This window comes from Gobius niger (genome assembly GCF_951799975.1).
Source record: "Gobius niger genome assembly, chromosome: 7".
Classification (NCBI taxonomy): Eukaryota; Metazoa; Chordata; class Actinopteri; order Gobiiformes; family Gobiidae; genus Gobius; species Gobius niger.
This window is the reverse complement of record NC_136858.1, coordinates 14,565,427-14,585,877: the sequence shown is the minus strand read 5'-3', so window position 1 is coordinate 14,585,877 and position 20,451 is coordinate 14,565,427. Positions and strand designations below refer to the sequence as shown.

Here is a 20,451-nt window from a genome sequence, read left to right as displayed (position 1 = left end):
AACCTTAACTGATGCAGGTTGGATAATGGAATGAACTAATGGTTTAAAAATCCCAAATCTCAGCATAAGCCAGGAGTAAAGGGTTTCACCCCCTACAACTGTCCAATCACTGCTCAGTCTTGCACTCCCTCTAAATTTTCATTCCCCACAAGGGATTTGGCTGCTAAACAAGAACATAGCAGTGGTGTTGAAAGTGGGAGTTTCGCATTTTGTCAAACAGAACACAATGAAGCCCTTATATAAACAAAAAGCTTATTTAATATTTCAACAACCTCAAGCATAAAGCACAAAAAGCATTGGTCAGGTTAACTAAATTGTTCCATGAAATATGTGAGAGAAAAACATGCACAATATGAACAATATTCCCACAAAACATCCAATTTCTTTTTTCTTTGCCTTTATTTAACCAGCTTAGTCCCATTGAGATCTTAGATCTCTTTTACAAGAGAGACCTGGCCAAGATGGGCAGCAACACATGGTTTCCATAAATTTAAAAACATACACACCATTAGTTAAAATGTTCACACACAGGTCATCTGGACTGGATTGACATCACAAGACTTGAAACTATTTAAAGAAATAAGGTATGTGATTTTTAAGTCCTTTAGGCACAACATACTGCAAGATGTTATTCGAACGAAGACTATGCTGACTCTGCGTCATTTTTAAAAGACATATATATATATATATATATATATATATATATATATATATATATATACACTGCTCACAAAAACTTAGGGCACACTCAAAAAACACATGTTAGATGTCAATCAATTCGATTTTTTGGATGAAAATCTTAATTCATAGTGTAGGGCAATGTGTTGAGAACAAAATACATAAGAATGATAAATGGAAATCAAATTCTCCCCCCTGGAGGTCTGGATCCAAAATTATAGTCAAAATCAAAGTGACAAATCAGGTCACTGTTTGATCCAAATTCTGTAGAAATTCCTCAAAACGAGTCTGTATCATCCTCAGTAGTGTGTGTGGCCTCCACGTGCCTGAATGCACTCCCTACAACGCCTGGGCATGCTCCTGATGAGACCACGGATGTCCTCCTGAGGGATCTCCTCCCAGACCTGGATTAGAGCATCAGTCAGCTCCTCGACAGTCTGTGGTGCGACGTGGCGTTGATGGATGGACCAAGACATGATGTCCCAGATGTGCTCTATTGGATTTAAGTCTGGGGAACGGGTAGGCCAGTCCATAACATCAATACCTTCATCATGCAGGAACTGCTGACACACTCTTGCCACATGTGGCCTGGCATTATCATGCATCAGAAGGAACCCAGGGCCCACAGCACCAGCATATGGTCTTACAATAGGTCTGAGGATCTCATCCCGGTACCCAATGCCAGTCAGGGAACCTCTGGCTAGCACATGGAGGGCTGTGCGGCCCTCCAATGAAATGCCTCCCCAGACCATCACTGGCCCATCACCAAACCGGTCATGCTGGATGATGTTGCAGCAGCAGAACGTTCTCCAGGGCGTCTCCAGACTCTGTCACGTCTGTCACATGTGCTCAGGGTGAACCTGCTCTCATCCGTGAAGAGCACAGGGCACCATTGGCCAATCTGCCAATCGCTGTGTTCTCAGGCAAATGCCAATCGGGCTGCACGGTGTTGGGCAGTAAGCACCGGCCCAACTTGTGGACGTCGGGCCCTCATTCCACCCTCATGGAGTCGGTTTCTGACCGCTTGAGTACCAACATGCACATTTGTGGCCCTCTGGAGGTCATTTTGTAGGGCTCGGGCAGTGCTTCTCCTGTTTCTCCGTGCACAAATGAGCAGATAGCGGTCCTGCTGCTGGGTTGTTGACCTCGGTCGGCCCCCCCAGGTCTCCAGGTGTACTGGCCTGTCTCCTGGTATCTCCTCCAGGCTCTGGACACTGCGCTGGGAGACACAGCAAACCTTCTTGCCACAGCACGAATGGACGTGCCATTTTGGATGAGCATCACTCCCTGAGCAACTTCTGTGGGTTGTAGATGCCTCCTCATGATACCTCTAGTGGTGAGAACACTGGACAAATGCAAAAGTGTTCCAAAAATACGGTACAAAGGATGAAGACAGGGAAATGGTCTGTGGTCACCACCTGCAAAACCATTCCTCTTTTGGAGTGATCTTGCTAATTGCCTCTCATTTCCACCTGTTGTCTGTTTAATTTCCACAACACCAAGTGAAATTGATTCACAATAAGCGTGGCTTCCTAACTGGACAGTCTGATATCCCAGAAATTTGACTGACTTGGAGTTACATTGTGTTTTTTGAGTGTGCCCTAAGTTTTTGTGAGCAGTGTATATATATATATATATATATATATATATATATATATATATATATATATATATATATATATATATATACCCGACAGTTGGTTATGAAGCGCAGAGCCCCATAATACGCACTGTCCAACAACCCAACAAGTGTGCCTGTTTCAGATGGTGGCTCGTTGGTGTCCAAAGGGATTGGGCAAGAAGACCTGAAGCACCAACAAGGACTGGACGTTCTGCAATCTTGGCCCGTCTGCTGAGGGACTCCCATCGGCCCTGGGTCTCTATAGCCTCTACGTCCATGGGAGTGGATCTCTCCATCTGTGGTTCTCCCCAAGGTCTCTTTTCTCTCCCACTGAGTTGTTGAGTTGTTCCTCGCCGTGCCGGAGAATCTAAGGACGGTTTTGTTTTTTCTGCATTTAAAACAAGTCGTAGACGACACAACTGATCCTGCACTTGATCAAAAGCTGATTGATGAGATACTCAAAGGCCTTTGCAGGGCTGGGAGATGAACAATAGATCACTGTATCATCGGTGTAAAAGTGAAATTTAGCATTTCTTCCAATGCTATTTAGTGTAAAAAGCAAGGGCCCGAGTATGGACCCTTGAGGCACTCCATTTTGGGTCTGCAGAACGCCAGAAGCAGAACTCTCCAATTGTACACTCTGGGTTCTATTAGTAATTTTTGAACTATTCAACTGCCTGGTCTGAAAAACTGACAATCTCTGAGCCGAAACAAGGCAAGGCAAGGCAAGTTTATTTGTAGAGCACAATTCATACACAAGGCAATTCAAAGTGCTTCACAGTTGAAAACAAATAGAATCAATAAAAACATCAACATAAAATTAATCAATTACAGTAAAAGGCGAGAGTGCAGATAAAATACTTTCAGTCATATGCATTGGTAAAAAGAACTGTTTTCAGCCTGGATTTGAACATTGTCAGAGTTGAGGCTTGTCTCACATCCTCGTGAAGACTGTTCCAGATTTTAGCTGCATGAAACTGAAACGCAGCCTCACCGTGTTTATTATTGACTCTGGGACCCACCAGGAGACCCCTCCCTGAAGTTCTCAACAGTATTGAATGTTTTAAACATTAAAAAGGGCCGTGCTGCATTGTTTATTATCAAGAGCTTAAAACCTTCATAGTAGCCTTAGTTGTATTGTGCTTTTGAAACTCTGACAAAGTAGAGGTACAGAAGCAAGGTACAGTTTCACTTGATCATTATCCAAGGATTCAAGAGTTTTTGCCACAACATACATTTGTTATATAGGCCTATAATTATGTAAATTGCTTGAACTCCACCTTTTAAAAGTGGCAGCACAATTTCCACAGATTTCCAATCTTTGGGAATTCTATTTGTTTCCAACATGAGATTACAAATGCAACATAAGGGCTTTGCAATAAATTCAGATGCAAGCTTTAAAAAAATATGGCTCAAAATTATCAGGGCCTGCTGGTTTCCAAGATGAAGAAAATCAAGACAATTACTACAATTATCTGTGAAGTCTACACTTCACAGACAACTGTATTAGACATTATGGATTATGAAAATATATTGTCCATATGCACGCACAGCCATCTTGTCTGTGTAATACTATTCCCACATTTCATTGACAAGACCATTCCCTAAATATGTTTTTGAATTTTTGCTGCTGTTAGACTGTACTACTGTTAGACTGCACAACAAGACTGTAAAATAACATGTGCAATAACCCCTTTACAGAGCTCCGCACTATGGGAGATAGGGCGTTCCAGGCAGCTGCACCTCGACTGTGGAATGCCCTCCCCAACCATCTGAGGGCACCACAGTCTATTGAGGTTTTTAAAAGTAAACTGAAGACCCACTTATTTTGGGCGGCTTACTCTTAGTGTGTTTATTTTGTGTTTTTATTGCTATTATTCTTCGGGTTTTTACTATTGAAATGTTATGTTGTCTTGTGTGTCAATTGTAGCACTTTGAGATGTGTTTTCATATGTAAAGTGCAATACAAATAACATTTATTATTATTATTATTATCATTATTACAGAATACGTGCAATAATCCCTGTATTTAAATCACTTACCTGCGTCACTTTATCAACCACTTGCACTATGATGTAAACCTGCACTGCTAATACTGACTTTAAAATTTTTTGTTATAGTCTGTTTACTTAATTATTTACTGTTTATACTTTTGTCCCCACAAAGTCCTTGGTAGTCACTGTACATAAGATACCATTATTTTACTATTTAACCGTTTTTTGTTTAATTTTCTCACATTTTCTGCCTATTTGCACACCCTGAGTGTTTCTAAGAGCTGAATGTAACAAGGAAATTTCTCTATTGTGAGATCAATAAAGGCTATGTTTTGTTATCTTATATTTCATTTCATTTGTAGCCTACTTATTCGGCTCTTGCTATTTTAAGACATGTTAACATGCTATTTAACTGTAATATAATTATTGCAACACACCAGCAAACATTTAATTTGGCCTATATTGGACCAACAGTAAACCTTATCACTGGAAAAATATACACGCCAAATGACATAATTGCTATGACTAAATGCTTTCTCGCCTTGCATCAGTTTTTGCGCACGCTTCCTTTGCTTTATCTGCGCATATAAACAATGCAAATATTCCTCTGTTGGCTGATGTAAAAGCTCTGCAAGTCTCTTTGACTATGTGTACTGTTAGATTGCAATACCGTGATGTGTGCGTGGGCGGAGTATATATATGAATACAAGTCATACAAGTGTACCCGCCTGTGTCGCTCGCGCCACTGCATGAAACGAACGTACCTTTTGACATTTACGACTGTGTGACGTAGGTCCACTGTAAACTCAAAAAGAGACTCTCGGACGACGCTGTTATTGTTCGGATTGAGGTGTGGGGGGTCGAGGACGCTTTGTTTTTAAGCCTTGGGGGGGCGTAGGGTACTGACAGCAAGGGAATACAACAAACAGACTGTCTCGCGCGATTGGAATTCATTTTTAGCGGCAAAAGTTGAAGAAGAAGTAGCGGGGACTTAAAAAAAAAAAAGTAGCTGCTGCGGATGGATGCGCGGGTATTGGATTTGTTTGGCTCAGGGAATGAACCCAGCTCGTCCCGATCGCAAGTTGTTGCCAGTAATAATGGAAAGCCGAGTGGATACGGGCTAGCCTCTAAAAAGGCTAATGCAAAAGCCAACAAGAAAGCGAGGGCTCGATTCTCCCGCAGCAACTTCAAACCGAGTAATAACACGCCGTATCTGCCTCCGGAGGTAAGTCACACTTTCACCCCGTAAACTACATTAATAAACATGCTAGCCAAGCCGTGCTCATTGTTTATGTGTCCTTTTCAATAGTTTAGGCCAAATCTATTGTATTTCCGGGTGTCCAGTTGTCCGTCAGCTTTACATCGCTTTTCGTATGAACCTGCTATCAAGTGACACGTAGCAAGTTGGCCACAAAGCGAAGAGAAAGGGTCGTCATTCAACAATTACACGACTATATCTGATCTGTAGCCTTTATGACGGATAGACATCGCCGTAATGTTTATGAGAGCAAATGTGAGTAGCTTTCTTTAGCTTGCCACTAGTTTTGTTATCTTCTCCGGGGACACAGCTGTGTTTGTAAATACCTAAGGGGGCGGGAGACTGTCTGGTGACCTCTCACCAAGTGACACTGAACAACCTTGTAATAACACACTATAGATATAGTGATATGGGACATTTCAAAGAGCAAAGGTTTTTTTAAGCGGATTGTATTACTTTTAGCCTGAAATGAGGACAAGTCTGAACATATTCCGAGTGTGGAATCGTTACATAATAGATTAGTTAAGTTCATTCGAAGGCGTTATGTTTCGTTTCTGTGTAATGTTTGTAAACCGTACACACTTGAAAAAATATATAAATATATACAATATTATATTATATTATTATTATAAATATATATTATAATTATTATATTATATATAGTTTTGATGTTTTAAGATGGACATAGTGGCGACAGGAATAAATATTTAAAAATGTATATTTTTTGTTCAAGTAAAAAGTTAAATTAAATAAAGAAGAAGCTTTGAGTAATTATTTCGAGAAAAATATGTCTGATTTGTGTTTCAGTAAGGACGTAAATATGTGAATAATATTTACAGACGCCAGATGTAAGTTGGTCATTTTATACTCACTACTGCCACCCCAGGTTTTACGCGTAACTACAGTCTCTATATTACGCTTGTGCGTGATGGCACTTCTGACCCGAAGTAACAACTTTTGGGTGACAGTGCAGGATTTTAGAGGCAATTGTGGTGTAGTACTTAGTTTTAACATTTTTAAACTCTGTATAGTTCCTTTCCATTTCAATATTTAAAATAATAATTCTCAAAAATAGATCATGCCACGTATTACCATGACATATTTGGCACTTACACTGGGTGTAAAATAATGTTTTACTCAAGAATATTGATATTTCAAAAATCATATCTCTTAAGTGCCGTGCCATAAAAGTACCAATAGAAGTGTAATGTCTTCAAAAGTAGTTGATTGCTTATTTACTTATCCACCTCAGTAGTTTAGCTGGTTGTTTCAAAAGCACTCCTGTGTTGTGTAGCTCAATAGCCCGTTGTTCCTCTTCAGTACAGCCTGCTTTTTGTTTTGTGTTTGAACCTTTCACATTCTCTCCTGTCCCCTTAGGCTGAAGAGGGGAACATAGAATACAAGGTATGTAGAAAATATGTATAGTATTATGAGAAAAATGTAAGGAATACCCATGTTAATGTTTTTGAATGTTTTCTAGTTGAAGCTGGTGAATCCAACTCAATACCGCTTCGAGCACCTGGCAACACAAATGAAATGGCGACTACAGGAGGGAAAAGGTGAAGCTGTGTATCAGATTGGTGTTGAAGATAACGGCATGCTCGTAGGGTTATCAGAAGAAGATATGCGGGCGTCATTAAAGACGCTCCATCTCCTGGCAAAAAAGTAAACTAAAACTTTAACTTGAATCAGGAGTTCAGCTGGGCGAGACCTAAAGGTTTTTTTTATTTATTGTTTTTTTTTACCAGAGTGGGAGCTGACATCAGCGTCCTCAGACAAATGGAGGTCAATGAAGACTCTGATGGGCCTCGTAGCATTGCTGAAGTCCTCATACGCAAAGTGCCAGACGACCAACAGGTGAGTTTTAATATTGTCATTAAAATGTAGTAAAATGGCAGGTCTTTACAGTCTTTTTGTGCATATTTTCCCCCAAAGTTCTTGGACTTGCGGGTAGCAGTGCTGGGTAACGTGGACTCAGGAAAATCCACATTATTGGGCGTTTTGACACAAGGAGAACTGGACAATGGACGTGGCCGAGCAAGGCTCAACCTCTTCAGACATCTGCACGAAATCCAAACTGGGAGAACCTCAAGTATTAGCTTTGAGATACTTGGATTCAATAGCAAAGGAGAGGTGAGAGACCTTTTTTTTTAATATTAAAAGCCCTAATCAGAATTTTTACATTTTCAAATCATGAGCAAGTCGACTGGTTTAAACTATTAGCTGTGGTCCCAACATTCATTACATATTATGAACATCCCATTTGTTCAGGAGGAAGAGTTCATAAGCTCAATTAGTTTTGTGTTACTTTGCATTTGACACAGTGATATGTTTATTTCCCCACACATGTCTACTTTTATTTGAAATTATTAAGTGGAAAAACAAATGCATTCTACCACCGAGTACAGCGCCTTCTAATGTAGCTTTTTGTCTTGTAGGTTGTAAACTACAGCGAATCCCGAACTGCTGAGGAGATATGTGAGAGCGCTTCCAAAATGATCACATTCATCGACCTCGCAGGCCACCACAAATATCTGAAGACCACCATCTTTGGCCTCACCAGCTATTGTCCTGATTTTGCGATGCTGGTCGTCGGTGCAAACACGGGCATTGGTAAACTTTGTACACACATCTACAGTACATTTCCAGTTCTACCATGACAACTTGTTTGTGTACACCGCTGCGTTTTAGTGGATCAGCTGTAGCTCGGCACTTGTAATATCTGACCTTACGTAACAGGCTGCCCTTACTCCCGCCTGCCGTTGCTAGTCTTAGAATATCTGGCATTCTCACAGTTCGTCTCACCAACCTGACACGGAGACGGGGTAAACCCGACACTTGCCAAGGCTGAAACCAGATGCTGTCCTTAATCCAAGTGCTGACCATGTAGAAAGAGCAAAACAAGTCTGACCCTCTGTGTCCTAAATACCAGAGGGTGTGACCTGTATAAAAATACGCCTAAAAATGTGTTAATCTGCTATATATATGTGAGATGGAAAATGTAATAGTTTATAACATTTAACATTATTACTGCCGTCTTGAAAATGTAATTGTGTAGGTACGCAAAATAAGGGGCCTTTACCATTGCTGTGGCGCACAGGCCTATTAACCTGTTATGAATAGTTCTTGTGTTATATATGTACAGTATTATGAAGACCTTTCTTAAACCAGGACTTATGTGTAAATGTGATTCTGAATCTCAGGGGAATTTTTCTGGTTAGATAAAAGTTAAACAATTAAAGGAATTTGACTGCTATATGTTTGTAACTCCTACTGTATCAAAGATCAGTCAACCATTCTATTATTCTATAACAAAATATATTTTAGCACCATATTTGTTAAATAAAAGGTTTTAATGATCTGACTAAAATATGTTACAACTCTTGGTATTCAGAATGTAATGCTCCAAGGTGTCTACTAACTATATGTTCACTTTCTATACCTTATTCTGGATTCATGCTGCGCGGTTATGCTGATTCTTCTTGTCAAAATGAGTCATTTCAGTTTCAGCTTGGCCCCTCTCACCACAGCTAGTTGCGTTGTATAGTTATTGACCCATGTGTTTGCTAAGGGTGACAGTGAGATAGGAGAGTCAGGATGGCCGAGCGGTCTAAGGCGCTGCGTTCAGGTCGCAGTCTCCCCTGGAGGCGTGGGTCCGAATCCCACTTCTGACAACATTTGTTTTTCAGTTGGCATGATTATTTTTGTATCTGTACATTGTTTCTTTTAAGCCAGGGGTGTCCGAGGAACGCATATTGACATGTGTACAGCATGGAGTGCATTCAAACATTCAACTGGGTGTATTCAAGAGCTTGTAGCTTTTTGAGATTTAATTGTGCGGAAGTATAAAGATTGCAGTAAAAAAGTACCATCGCTGGCCAATAAAACTAGAAGCCTAAGGGCCACCAAAAGTTGGTCTGGGGGACGCATTTGGCCCACGGGCTGCAATTTGGACATGCCTGTTTTAAGCATATTATACTTTATGATGTTAGGGACGGCAAGTGTGACGTAAGTTGTGTTTCAGTCACACAGATCTTGCACATATTTTTGTAACTAGAGGGTCTTGGCTTTCAAATGAGGTATCATACTGGCATATAAGCTGTAAGCTCTCCAATCAGCAAACTTTGATATTTAGGTATTTATAATTGGAGAAAATAACTCTAAACCTAAATCGGGCGTTAACAGATGAACCACATTTATGAATGAAGCTTCTCTGATTTTAAAGTTCATACCATGCTCTTCAAACCAGGTGCAAGACCGAGAGACTCCTACATTACATACGTTTTACAAAACATACTAAGGCAAACGTGCCCACCGTACCTATTTTAGAACCTAGAAAGACTATTTGTAAAGGTAAAATAAAGAGAAAATGTTTCAATGCCAGCTTCAGATCCTGTGTTTATTCAGCCTGCTACTTGAAATGGATTCTTTGATTTAGTGCGTCTCTCAAGAGTCAAAAGTAACTCAAGTTTCAAGTCAGTGACAACTCTGTGCATTTCCTTTTCTAATAATTTGACAAGGTTCAAAGTATGATAAAAGTCAGGATGGCCGAGCGGTCTAAGGCGCTGCGTTCAGGTCGCAGTCTCCCCTGGAGGCGTGGGTTCGAATCCCACTTCTGACAATAGTTTTACTTGTGTACTGTGTAGATCATTTTGATTTGGGATTAATATGAGTCATATATCAGTTGACACATACTATGTAATGTAACACACTGATAAACCTGTCTCTAAAGAGTAGTCGTCCTAGACGTCACAAGCCACTGCTCGCTCTATTAAAACAGTGTTCCAAGCTACAGCTGAGACCACATCTGACACTTCACACCAGTCCTGCCCGAGCTAATCTTGGAAACTTTCCATGGATGTAAATATGTCAGGATGGCCGAGCGGTCTAAGGCGCTGCGTTCAGGTCGCAGTCTCCCCTGGAGGCGTGGGTTCGAATCCCACTTCTGACAACACTTTTTGATCATATCAACATAATATCAAAAGTGACTGTATTATTAATATATAGTCTACTATACTTGCAAGATATGCAAGAGGACTGCAAACAATCTTTTGATTGTGCCCCAAGGCTCAATGCTAGGCCCTCTTCCATTTAGTTTATAGCTTGTATTAGTTGTTGGTTTTGTCTTTTGTTTTGTTATTCATTTGCAACAGATATAAGAACTTATATAATATAGTTATTTTTTTATTACTGTGAACTTAGCACCTGTTACTCTTACCTAAGTGGCACCTCATGGAAAAAACTTTACTAACCTTGCGCGGATCTTTCTTCCATTTTTTTCATGAAGTTATAATAGGCTAATGCGTCCTGATTCAAAGCCTGAATAGTGTATTGTAATAGATTTTCTCTTGCAGCTGGTACAACGCGGGAGCATCTTGGCTTGGCCATGGCTCTAAAGGTGCCCATCTTCATTGTCATCAGTAAGGTGGATCTGTGCACGCGAGCCACAGTGGAGCGCACGGTGCGGCAGCTTGAGCGAGTCCTGAAGCAGCCCGGATGTAACAAGGTTCCAATGGTGGTGGCAAACACAGACGACGCAGTTACCGCAGCACAGCAGTTTGCCCAGTCTCCCAAGTAAGTCCAAACATTTTTGATAGAATGTTGTTATCTACCCTATTTGAGGCTGCAACATCTTTATTTTCTTCTAGTATTACCCCAATCTTCACGCTGTCCAGTGTTTCCGGGGAGAGTTTAGACTTGCTGAAAGTATTCTTCAACATTATCCCTCCACTAAGCAACAGTAAAGAACAGGAGGAACTGATGCAACAGTTAACAGAGTTTCAGGTTGGAATCGCGAATGGAGTAATGTTTTGATTGTTGCCATTGAACAAGTGAGAAGAATAATAACTATACTTACGCAGGTGGATGAGATCTACACTGTTCCTGAGGTGGGGACTGTTGTGGGAGGTACTTTATACAGGTAACCTGAACCTTTTATGCTCACAATTTACAAGAAACCTTTAGTGTAACCCAGCTGTTGTTTTACAGTGGGATTTGCCGTGAGGGAGATGACCTTGTCGTAGGGCCAACAGACGCTGGCCATTTCCACAAGCTGACGATTGGCAGCATCCAGAGGAATCGCTCGGCATGCAGGGTATTAAAGGCTGGTCAGGCTGCTACGCTCGCTCTGGGAGAATTCGACCGCACGTTATTAAGAAAAGTAAGACGAGGAATACATTAAGAACCAACTCCTGACTTATATATCAGTGTAATACATATTTAAAAGGGCCCGCAATTAAAAGAATGTCTTTCCTATGGCAGGGCATGGTGATGGTCAGCCCAGAGATGGATCCGACTATCTGCTGGACATTTGAGGCTGAGGTTGTCCTACTTTTCCATTCAAGGACCTTCCATAAAGGTTTCCAGGTTACTGTGCACATTGGAAATGTGAGACAAACTGCCACTGTTGAAGCAATGTATGGAAAGGTCAGTCTTAAACTTTACATGTCTTTCTGATAAATCGTATGAATTCATCTTCATTATTTTTTTTCTTAATTTTTGTATTGTTCCTTCTTTCCCAGGAAGCACTCAGGACAGGTGAAAAGGCAGAGGTCTGTTTCAGGTTCATCAAACACCCTGAGTACCTAAAAGTGGGAGCGAAGTTGCTCTTCAGAGAGGGCGTCACCAAAGGTATTGGACATGTCACCAAGTTGCAACCCCTCGCCCAGTACAAACCATCCCAAAGAGAGGAGGATGGGGCCTAAATGTGAGGCAGCTCCTCTTCTCTGTGATCAGCTATTTTGTCATAAACTTCTCCTTTGTCATGTTCGGTCTTTTAAACAACTATGAATGCTTTCGCTGTATCTTGTTCTGTGGGTTTTAAATGTGAGACACTGATCAGCAGTACCACCATCACTTTGTACACAGACTAGAATGTCAACCAAAAGTGGACCTTTTTGTGGCAAAATGACAACAGTGCACTGTTTACAGCTGAATGCACTCCAACACATAATGCCACTTGCACTGAAGCTGGGATGTCACTCACAACACCCTCACCGCTCTAGTGTAAACCTTCACCTGCATACCAAAAGTCTTTGTCACCCAGTTGTTTTGTGACCTTTAGTGCCTCAGACACAAGTCTATTTTTTATTACACAAATATTTTCACTTCTTCAGAAAGTTTATTGTGCTTTCAGGCACTGCTTTGGGGTTATAACACTGACAGACGAGACCACTTGATGAAGATAAGGGTTAAGAGGCGTAACTCTGACCCAGCCTTTGCTCTGTCAGAGAGAACAGAGAAGTTAAATGTTACTTACTCGTCTTCAGTACTTTAGTTCCTCAGGTTTGTAGAGAACTGCCACTTGGACATTTGAACATCCCCAGAAGAGGACATGAGAAATGTAATGGGAAAGTCTCCCAAAGATCCAGTATGTCGGTACTGAGTTATGCAGGGATGGGTTAGCTCTGTATCGCTGCCTTCACTAAGTGTCACCTGAAGTAGCCACCTATTGTTACTGATGTCGCAGCCTTCACCGGGTTTTCCACAGTGCCTACAGAACTGATTCTTAAATGATCTTCCATTTCATGAAGATAAACTTCTTGAGTTGGTGCTACTCAACAAAAGCAGCTTTTGATATCTTTTAAAGACGTTAGAAAATATTTGTTTTGAGTGTGTATGTGGCTTTGTTGTGGCCTTAAATGCACGTTTTATTCGTTCTCCCACTGATACTCTGGACAGGGAGGACAAGTGAAATGTTTTGTTGCACCTCATCTTTGTGTACACTGATGGGGGAATAAGCTATGGATCATTTCAACCAAAGGTTTTCTAGTTCTATATCGGGTGTTTCTGTCGAAGCATCTGAGAGGTATTTTATATATTTTAATAGTTTTGGATATTATATTGTTAGCATTTTCATTGATTTGAAACAACAGGTTTGTCTGAGTTCTTTTGAAATGAAAATGTAATGTTCCATAATCATTTGGGTGAAATGCAATATTTATGTACAGATCCAATTATGTTAGGACGTGTTAAAGAATAAACCTTCCAACCACAACCTTTTGGTGTAATTGCTTTTTCAAGTGTGAGCAAAATAGCACAAATGAAAGTGATCTTTTTCCACCCGCGCTTGTGCTAATGATAAAAAATTGTAAAACAAGTTCTTTCAGTTTTAGTTTTGATGTTGTAAATTACATTGTGTCAATTTTTATTAGTTAATCATATGAGTTCTTTTCGGCCAAAGAACTTATTATACAATTATACAAAACATATTGATATGGTGAATTATACATATGGGAAATTGAAGCATTAATTTTATAAAACACAAATGTCATATTACGACATTCAGGATAGTTTTTGCATTAAATTAATTTTTTAAAAAAACATGTTCACGTCCGTTTAAAGAATGAATCCAGTGTCCCTGTGCTTCCACCAGATCTAGGCCTCTTGGCTTGTGGTCCAGATTGCCCTTTGCTTTTTGTTTTCCCTGCTGCTGCCCCCGATTTCTGAGATAATTGAGGAAGTGACACAGAGGAAGCAGAAGGAGAGTGTACAGAGGATGAAAAAGAGCTCTGAAGTGCCATTGCAAAGTGATAGTCCTTGTGTTCGGGCATTTCCCAAACCAGAATGTCCTTCCCACACTTGTCACACTTACACAAGTCTTCCCTATCAACCTCAGCGGGAACTGAATTTGGAATCAAATCGGTATCTTCCTCTGCATCAATGTCAAGCTGAAAATCGCTATCTGGCACCGAATTAACATCTGCCTTGGGAACTGTAGAGGTAGTGTTACTAATCTCTGACTTGTCTTCATTACCAGGCACTGATTGTACGCTTCTTTCTATTTGTTTCTTCTGGAAGAAAGAAGATATACTGTTTTGGGAGTTAGCTGCCCTAGCATTACAACTTTTCTGACTCTCTCTTGTCAATGTTAACACGTCCTGAGAGGCTATTTGAGTGGTGGCTCCTGCGTCGGTCTCTCCTCCCTCCTCTGCCTGTAGTGACGATTGATGTTTTTGTTTCTGAGCAGCTTTTTGAAACAAGGACTGAATGCTTCCTGGTCTCTTGAGTGCGGTGCCATTTTTCACTTCAGACGATGCTTGGGTTGTAGATTGCGCAGTGGAGAAAAGATCTTGTGTTGCAGAGATGTCACTAGAAAGGAAGCCAGCGATGCCCCCGGCTGACGGCGCGTCGCTAAATTTGCTCGCCGAAATGTGAAGCAAGGTGAGGGGTGGAGACCTAGAGAATAAAAGACACATTTTAGCCGATATCACAGGGCGGTACATCGACGGATTATTGTTATCGCGATAATTGGGTATACATGGAAAAACGAAAACCACTTACCAGGTTTCTTGTTGGCTCCCAGCCGTGTTCAGACTCTTGATGATGGAAAAACTGTCACTTGAAATTTTGCTTGCTTCGTAGCGGACAAGAGCACAGCAGCGAGAGAAGCTGCTTGGCCTCTTGTCTCCAAGTTGACGCACTCCGACCGTTAGCAGCTTTGCCACCCGGCCATTCTTGATCACAAAAAAAATGATCATGTCAATAAATGGAAATCTATTTGTAAAGTAATGAAGTAAGAGTACACATCATTCATACCACGTCTCTGTCCTTGGTCAGCCTTTCCTCCAGCTCAAGAGACAGTTGCTGAAGCCAATATTGCACCTAAACAATGGTTCCCCCCAATATTTGTAATCAATATTAACTTCAATTGAATAGTGACAAAGTGTTTTTTTATTAGACTTTAATGCTGTTACCTGCTCCTTTGTGGCCAGTGATGTTTTTCCTGGAAAATTCTTACTGCAACCAATGGACTTGGGAAGCTGCCGGGGCTTCACTGCTTCAAAGTCGACCCCACGGCACAAATCAAAAAGCCATTGACTGTAAAACAATGTAAATGACTTTTATGGTCTCACACATAATACGAAAAAAAATCTCAACACAAGGTATCCCCAAATACTATTCTTACTAATATTGTAGAACTTTGTGCTAAAATTGTAACCCTTTTTGTTTCAAAACACCAGGCTCTTAGACTGTTTTGACATTACACAAGTACAAACTATTGCAACTGTGTTCTTACCCTGTCTTTTCACCAAAGTGCTGTCCCAGCTGAGCCTGAGAAAACTGTGTGAGTTCTCCCATGTTCTCTATCCCCAAGGTTCCAGTAACAGATGTGCCAAGTTTTCCTCCAAGGTTCCGGCTAAGCGAACAAAAACAATAAACATGGTTTTGTTTTTAAAAGAAAGAACAAGCAACACTCTTTATCCATTGAATCAGCCTGGTACTCCAGTATATTTACTGTATATTATAGTCAAGTATGGTCACATAGAGTACTTACATTTTACTGATGTGCAGCGAGTTGAAAAGCTCTGCCACAGAGTCCATCGGCAGAATGGTTTGTCGATTTGGTTTGTTAAGGCCGCATGCTAATTTGGAAAGCACCTACACACACCACATTATTCAGCCTAACACCTATTATCAATTAAAAACATTAGTGATTTAACAAGACCTTATTGTGAGATATCCCCGCTGAACATTGGAACCCTGTGTCCTTCTCCACAGCTGCTCTCATTTCCTCAACAATAATGGCTCCTACGGTAAGCTGCAGCTCTGGTGGACACTGTTCTCCTGACAGTGGCAAAGAAGACAGCCACTGTGCTAGACCGCTGGACCGCTCAGCTTCTGTGTAAAGTCATTTTGTATATCTTTCAAAAATAAAATGTGTTTTGTCTGCATTATTCCATGTGCGTGACAATGTTGTAATAACGTGTGAGTTTGACTGATGAGTTACCTTTATCTGACTCGTGCTCCTGAGCTAACGCTTCCTCATCCGCTGCACTTTGTGGGTAACCCTGGACATAGGTGGTCTTCAGAAGATGGGGTTCAATCTGCTTGCCAGCCATATCCTTTAATCGCTGCTGGACCGCAGAGGTGAGATCCATGTAGGCCTCATCAATGCTGGCCCTCTCGATGACAGCAAACCGGGACATCACCTCTATCACCTCCACACTCGCGTCCCTGTAACTACGAAAACAAAAGGCACAGTATTATGATTTATTTCTGTTGGACAAGGTTATTTTAGAAGGCATTGGTTTCATTCTTACTGTGTCAGGTCTGCCTTTCCGTGAGACTCCCGCACTCGGGCCACCTCCAGGTCTGGGCACAGTTTCTTGGCATCGTCGACCCACATGTTCCTCGTGACACCATGGGCTCTCGCCTCGTAACTTACAGCTATAATTCTGATCACAGGAAGGATTGGATATCACATTATAACAGGCTGTCCCCCTAGATAAATGTGACCTTGGTGACATTTGCTCCTAAATGCCACTGGGTAAGCATCGTCAGATCTTGAGCTAAGTTGTTTGGAGTCAGCACTAGAATTATGACAATGTTCTACAGTGCCATCTCTGAGAGCTGTCGAAGATATGGCATTGCTGCACTCCAGAGATTTGACAGTCCTGGCACTGTGCAGCAGAATCACCAGTGACTTACAACATGTCCTGAATGGAGAATATGAAGTGTTGACTTCAGGAAGTTATACTAATCCATGTATGCTTTAAGAAATATTCAAACTTCTAGCACTTCTCAATCGTATGCAGTTTCTTGGGATGCTCACTGTTTTGATGCATACAGACTTGTTATGCTGTGTGGAAGACTTTTAATCTACTAACCCCCGCCTGAACCGAGTGCATTTCTCCAGTTCAGCTTTACCCAAATCGAAAAGCTTCTTGACCGGAGCTTACAAACGATAGGCCAGAGTATTGCCTAACTTGAGAGCTAAGACCTACAAAACTGATGGTGACTTTTTTTTGTCGCCGCATTTTCATCTATTTTTTGTTTGGTTTTCCCAGCTTTTTATTTGTCTTGCTTTTGTCACTTTGTAGGCGTGTTTTTGTCGCTTTTTCAAAAGCAGCATAACACAACTAAATTGGGATTTTCACAATAAAAGCACTGTTTTGCGACTTAATGGGGATTTTCACAATGACAGCAGTATAATACAACTAAATAGGGACCCATTGCAAAAGTTTCTAGTTTTGTTATTGTTGCTTTAGTTGTCACTTTCTTGTTGCATTTTTATCCTCGTTTTCGTCGCTATTTTGACGCTTTGTGCAAGAAGCTTTCAGATTTGGGTGATGCCAAACTGGAAAAAAAATGTGCAAGATTCAGGAGGGGGTTAAGAGGTTAAACACGTTATGGAGGTTAAACACGTTATGGCACTTTATTGTTGCAATGAATCTGAATTGTGTCGTGTGATTTTATGGACTGTGAGTGCAGACAAGTGTCGCTGTAGCCCAAGACAAACCCCCTTTTGGGTTCGGGATAGTTTATCGTCTTTGTTACACAATAAATACACATACACAAAAAAGTGCAGAAAGGAAGAGGATCTTGCATGTATCAAGTATGTGATCTGTTGTGGAGGAAAATGCTTTATGGAAGTAGACTTGTGTTTGACTTTGAATGCAATGAAAGACTACAGAGTTTGACAGGAGCGCTCACCCTCCTCCCTTCCACGTCTTGTACTGGGCCACCACGCACGGTTTGTTAGCCAGGGCGGGCTTTAGCCGCTGCTCCACCTGCACATAAAAGCAATCCATATCCACTAAGGCGACCACTCGCTCCTTTCCGTACTCCATAACCCAACCACGACTCGAAAAACACAACAAAATCCCCCAAACCCGCGTTGGTGTTTCCGTGCGTCGCTTCGTAATTCGCGCAGGAGCGGAGTTACGTAAAAACGTCATCAAAATGAGACGAGGCGGGCTCAGCTCTTCTTCTTCTTCTTTGGTTGTTTAACGGCGGATGCAAACTCAAAAGTGCATTTCCGCCACCCACTGGCTTTAGTGTACAATAACAGCGTTCAAGCCAAATTGCGTTAAAAAATAGTCCCCAATCCGTTTCAAACCCAACAGTGATTGCTACTTTGGCCCTCCTTCGCACACTTCCTTCAGAGTTTTAACAAACTCCTCCTCAGTGATTCATATCCATATTCATGAATTTCCTTGCCGCTTCAAGAATCTTATTAATACAGTCTGCTTTACTGTAAATCTGTCGCACAATTTACCACCATTACAATGAACGCCAAAAATCCCTTCAGATCAATCATAATTACATTGTCATTTCCTTTAGGAATATCATTCTCTTCACACACTTCTGTTTCACTGCTTCAGCATACATCACTTTCTCAGGTTATCAATTTTCTCAGCTGTGATTCTTCTGGGGCATAATATTATAGATCCATGGGCATATGGCAGCCCCAACACAGTGGCTGTTTCCCAATTGCCAGGATCCTCGGCGTCTCGACCACTTCGGACGTCATTCGCGTCATCACGGCGCCGCCAAGTGGTGTTCCATTTCACCTGAACTACTCGCCCCCTCGCAGCTCGACTCCTCCGTTTGGCTCATTTACGAAGGGTACACCTGTGGATCCTCCGCTGCCTCGGAGAGCTGAAATTACCCATGATGCACTGCAACATAGTTTATTTTTTCTTTTCTCGCAAAACTTTATTAGTTTGAACTCACTTTAAAAAAAAGTTTTGTTCCACATAAACAGTTTCCTGGCCTCTGTTATTCATAAAACAGTTGTTTTAATGAGCATAGATTGACACGTGACCTGACGCATCCGCTCGCTCCGGAGGCCGTTCCATTTGAGCTCAAAGGCGGCGGGGATGGGCGGGGAGAGGACACTCCGCTCCGTTTTGGAGGAGCCACCACCGAGGACGTCAACGAAGTGGCCAAACGGAGGACGGATCCTTGCAATTGAGAAACAGCCGATGTCTGCCTTTGCAGTGCAGGCACTGCGGATCCTCGATCGTCTGGCTTTACACTTTTCGTTAGCACAGTCACTTCTTCCGCAGAAAACACACCTTTTAACTCCACGACAGCGGGCTACGTCATTTGCAAAATGTGTTTCTATTTTGCATCCCTCGCATCCATTGATATAAATCATTGAATATCATATAAATACAAAATATATTATACTTCTACGATCCTATCCATGGATCATAGACTAGAACGCATGGATGTATTGTATTTATGTTAAGAAATAATTAATGATGATGATGATGATGATGATTTTGTTCAACATAAAACGCATATTACTATTTATCTATTTTGTACATTACTTGAGTAAAGTTAGGGTAATTATTTTTTTCTTCTTTTACTCCACTGCATTTGAAATATAAATATATTAATCAACCTTTATTTGTATGGCACTTTACAACAGCACCTGCTGAACCAAAGTGCTTTCCATAAGTCATTACCAGTATTTAAGTAATTGTAGCTGTAAAATAATAACAAATTCCTTATAGACTTAATGTATTTTTATTGGCGATCCCCAAGAGATTTTCGGATCGATTAGGGGGCCGTGATGTGTCGGACTTTGGGAATGGCGGCCATCAGTACACAGACTATTTTCTACTCTACTACATTTCCAAAAAGGCTCCAAGAGTCAAAATGAAAAATACGATTGGCAGCACTACAGAATGAGAGTCTGTTGCCACTGACTCATGACAAGAAAGAAGGTTGTTTCCATCAACTGTAGCCACTAACTGAATTTGGCCAATATATTGCAATACTGCAACATTTCCATCCTTACATGTGAATTTTACTTCTGCTTTTTGTGTTGACAGTGGGAGCAGTAAGTATATCTACATGTAACATCATGTAACATCAAGTAAGACATTTCAGATTACCATTCTCACCAATGAGAAAGTATGATAATTGATTTGTAAAATTAACATGAGCGTTGTTAGGGATGCCACATTTATATGTTGACCAGCAGAACACCACACTGTACTGGGAGAAAATATGACGCTGCGACGTCTATACCAAAACAAAAGAACATTTTTGTGTTGTCAGTTTGGCAGCAAATGTTTCTCATTTCCCTCTAAACAACAATATTACCTCATTTGAATTTGTTGTTTAAAAAAAAGTAAGTATTTTGCTCAAAGTCATGTCTTGCA

General features: G+C 41.1%; 2 protein-coding genes across 3 annotated transcripts; one reads left to right on the top strand and one right to left on the bottom strand.

Moving 5' to 3' along the window:
* The first annotated feature begins 5,088 nt into the window (after positions 1 to 5,088).
* gtpbp2a (GTP binding protein 2a) lies at positions 5,089 to 13,529 on the top strand. Its single transcript, XM_079560652.1, has 12 exons — positions 5,089 to 5,518; positions 6,929 to 6,955; positions 7,032 to 7,216; positions 7,300 to 7,408; positions 7,487 to 7,684; positions 7,990 to 8,164; positions 10,906 to 11,125; positions 11,200 to 11,335; positions 11,413 to 11,471; positions 11,540 to 11,711; positions 11,813 to 11,977; positions 12,073 to 13,529. The coding sequence occupies exons 1-12, from the start codon at positions 5,312 to 5,314 to the stop codon at positions 12,253 to 12,255; spliced, it is 1,836 nt and encodes a 611-aa protein (XP_079416778.1). The 5' UTR covers positions 5,089 to 5,311; the 3' UTR covers positions 12,256 to 13,529.
* A 166-nt stretch (positions 13,530 to 13,695) lies between these two features.
* On the bottom strand, positions 13,696 to 18,195 carry polh (polymerase (DNA directed), eta). 2 transcript variants are annotated; one of them, XM_079559913.1, is made up of 10 exons: positions 17,987 to 18,195; positions 16,594 to 16,728; positions 16,281 to 16,513; positions 15,999 to 16,171; positions 15,828 to 15,931; positions 15,570 to 15,689; positions 15,247 to 15,370; positions 15,089 to 15,154; positions 14,834 to 15,006; positions 13,696 to 14,728 (listed from the first exon to the last, which is right to left on the bottom strand). In XM_079559913.1, exons 1-10 carry the CDS (start codon positions 18,121 to 18,123, stop codon positions 13,879 to 13,881), a joined length of 2,115 nt encoding a protein of 704 aa, XP_079416039.1. In that variant the 5' UTR covers positions 18,124 to 18,195; the 3' UTR covers positions 13,696 to 13,878. The 2 variants fall into 2 exon arrangements, with proteins under 2 accessions (XP_079416039.1, XP_079416040.1); XM_079559914.1 differs by having other exon boundaries at positions 15,999 to 16,168.
* Positions 18,196 to 20,451: the final 2,256 nt, after the last annotated feature.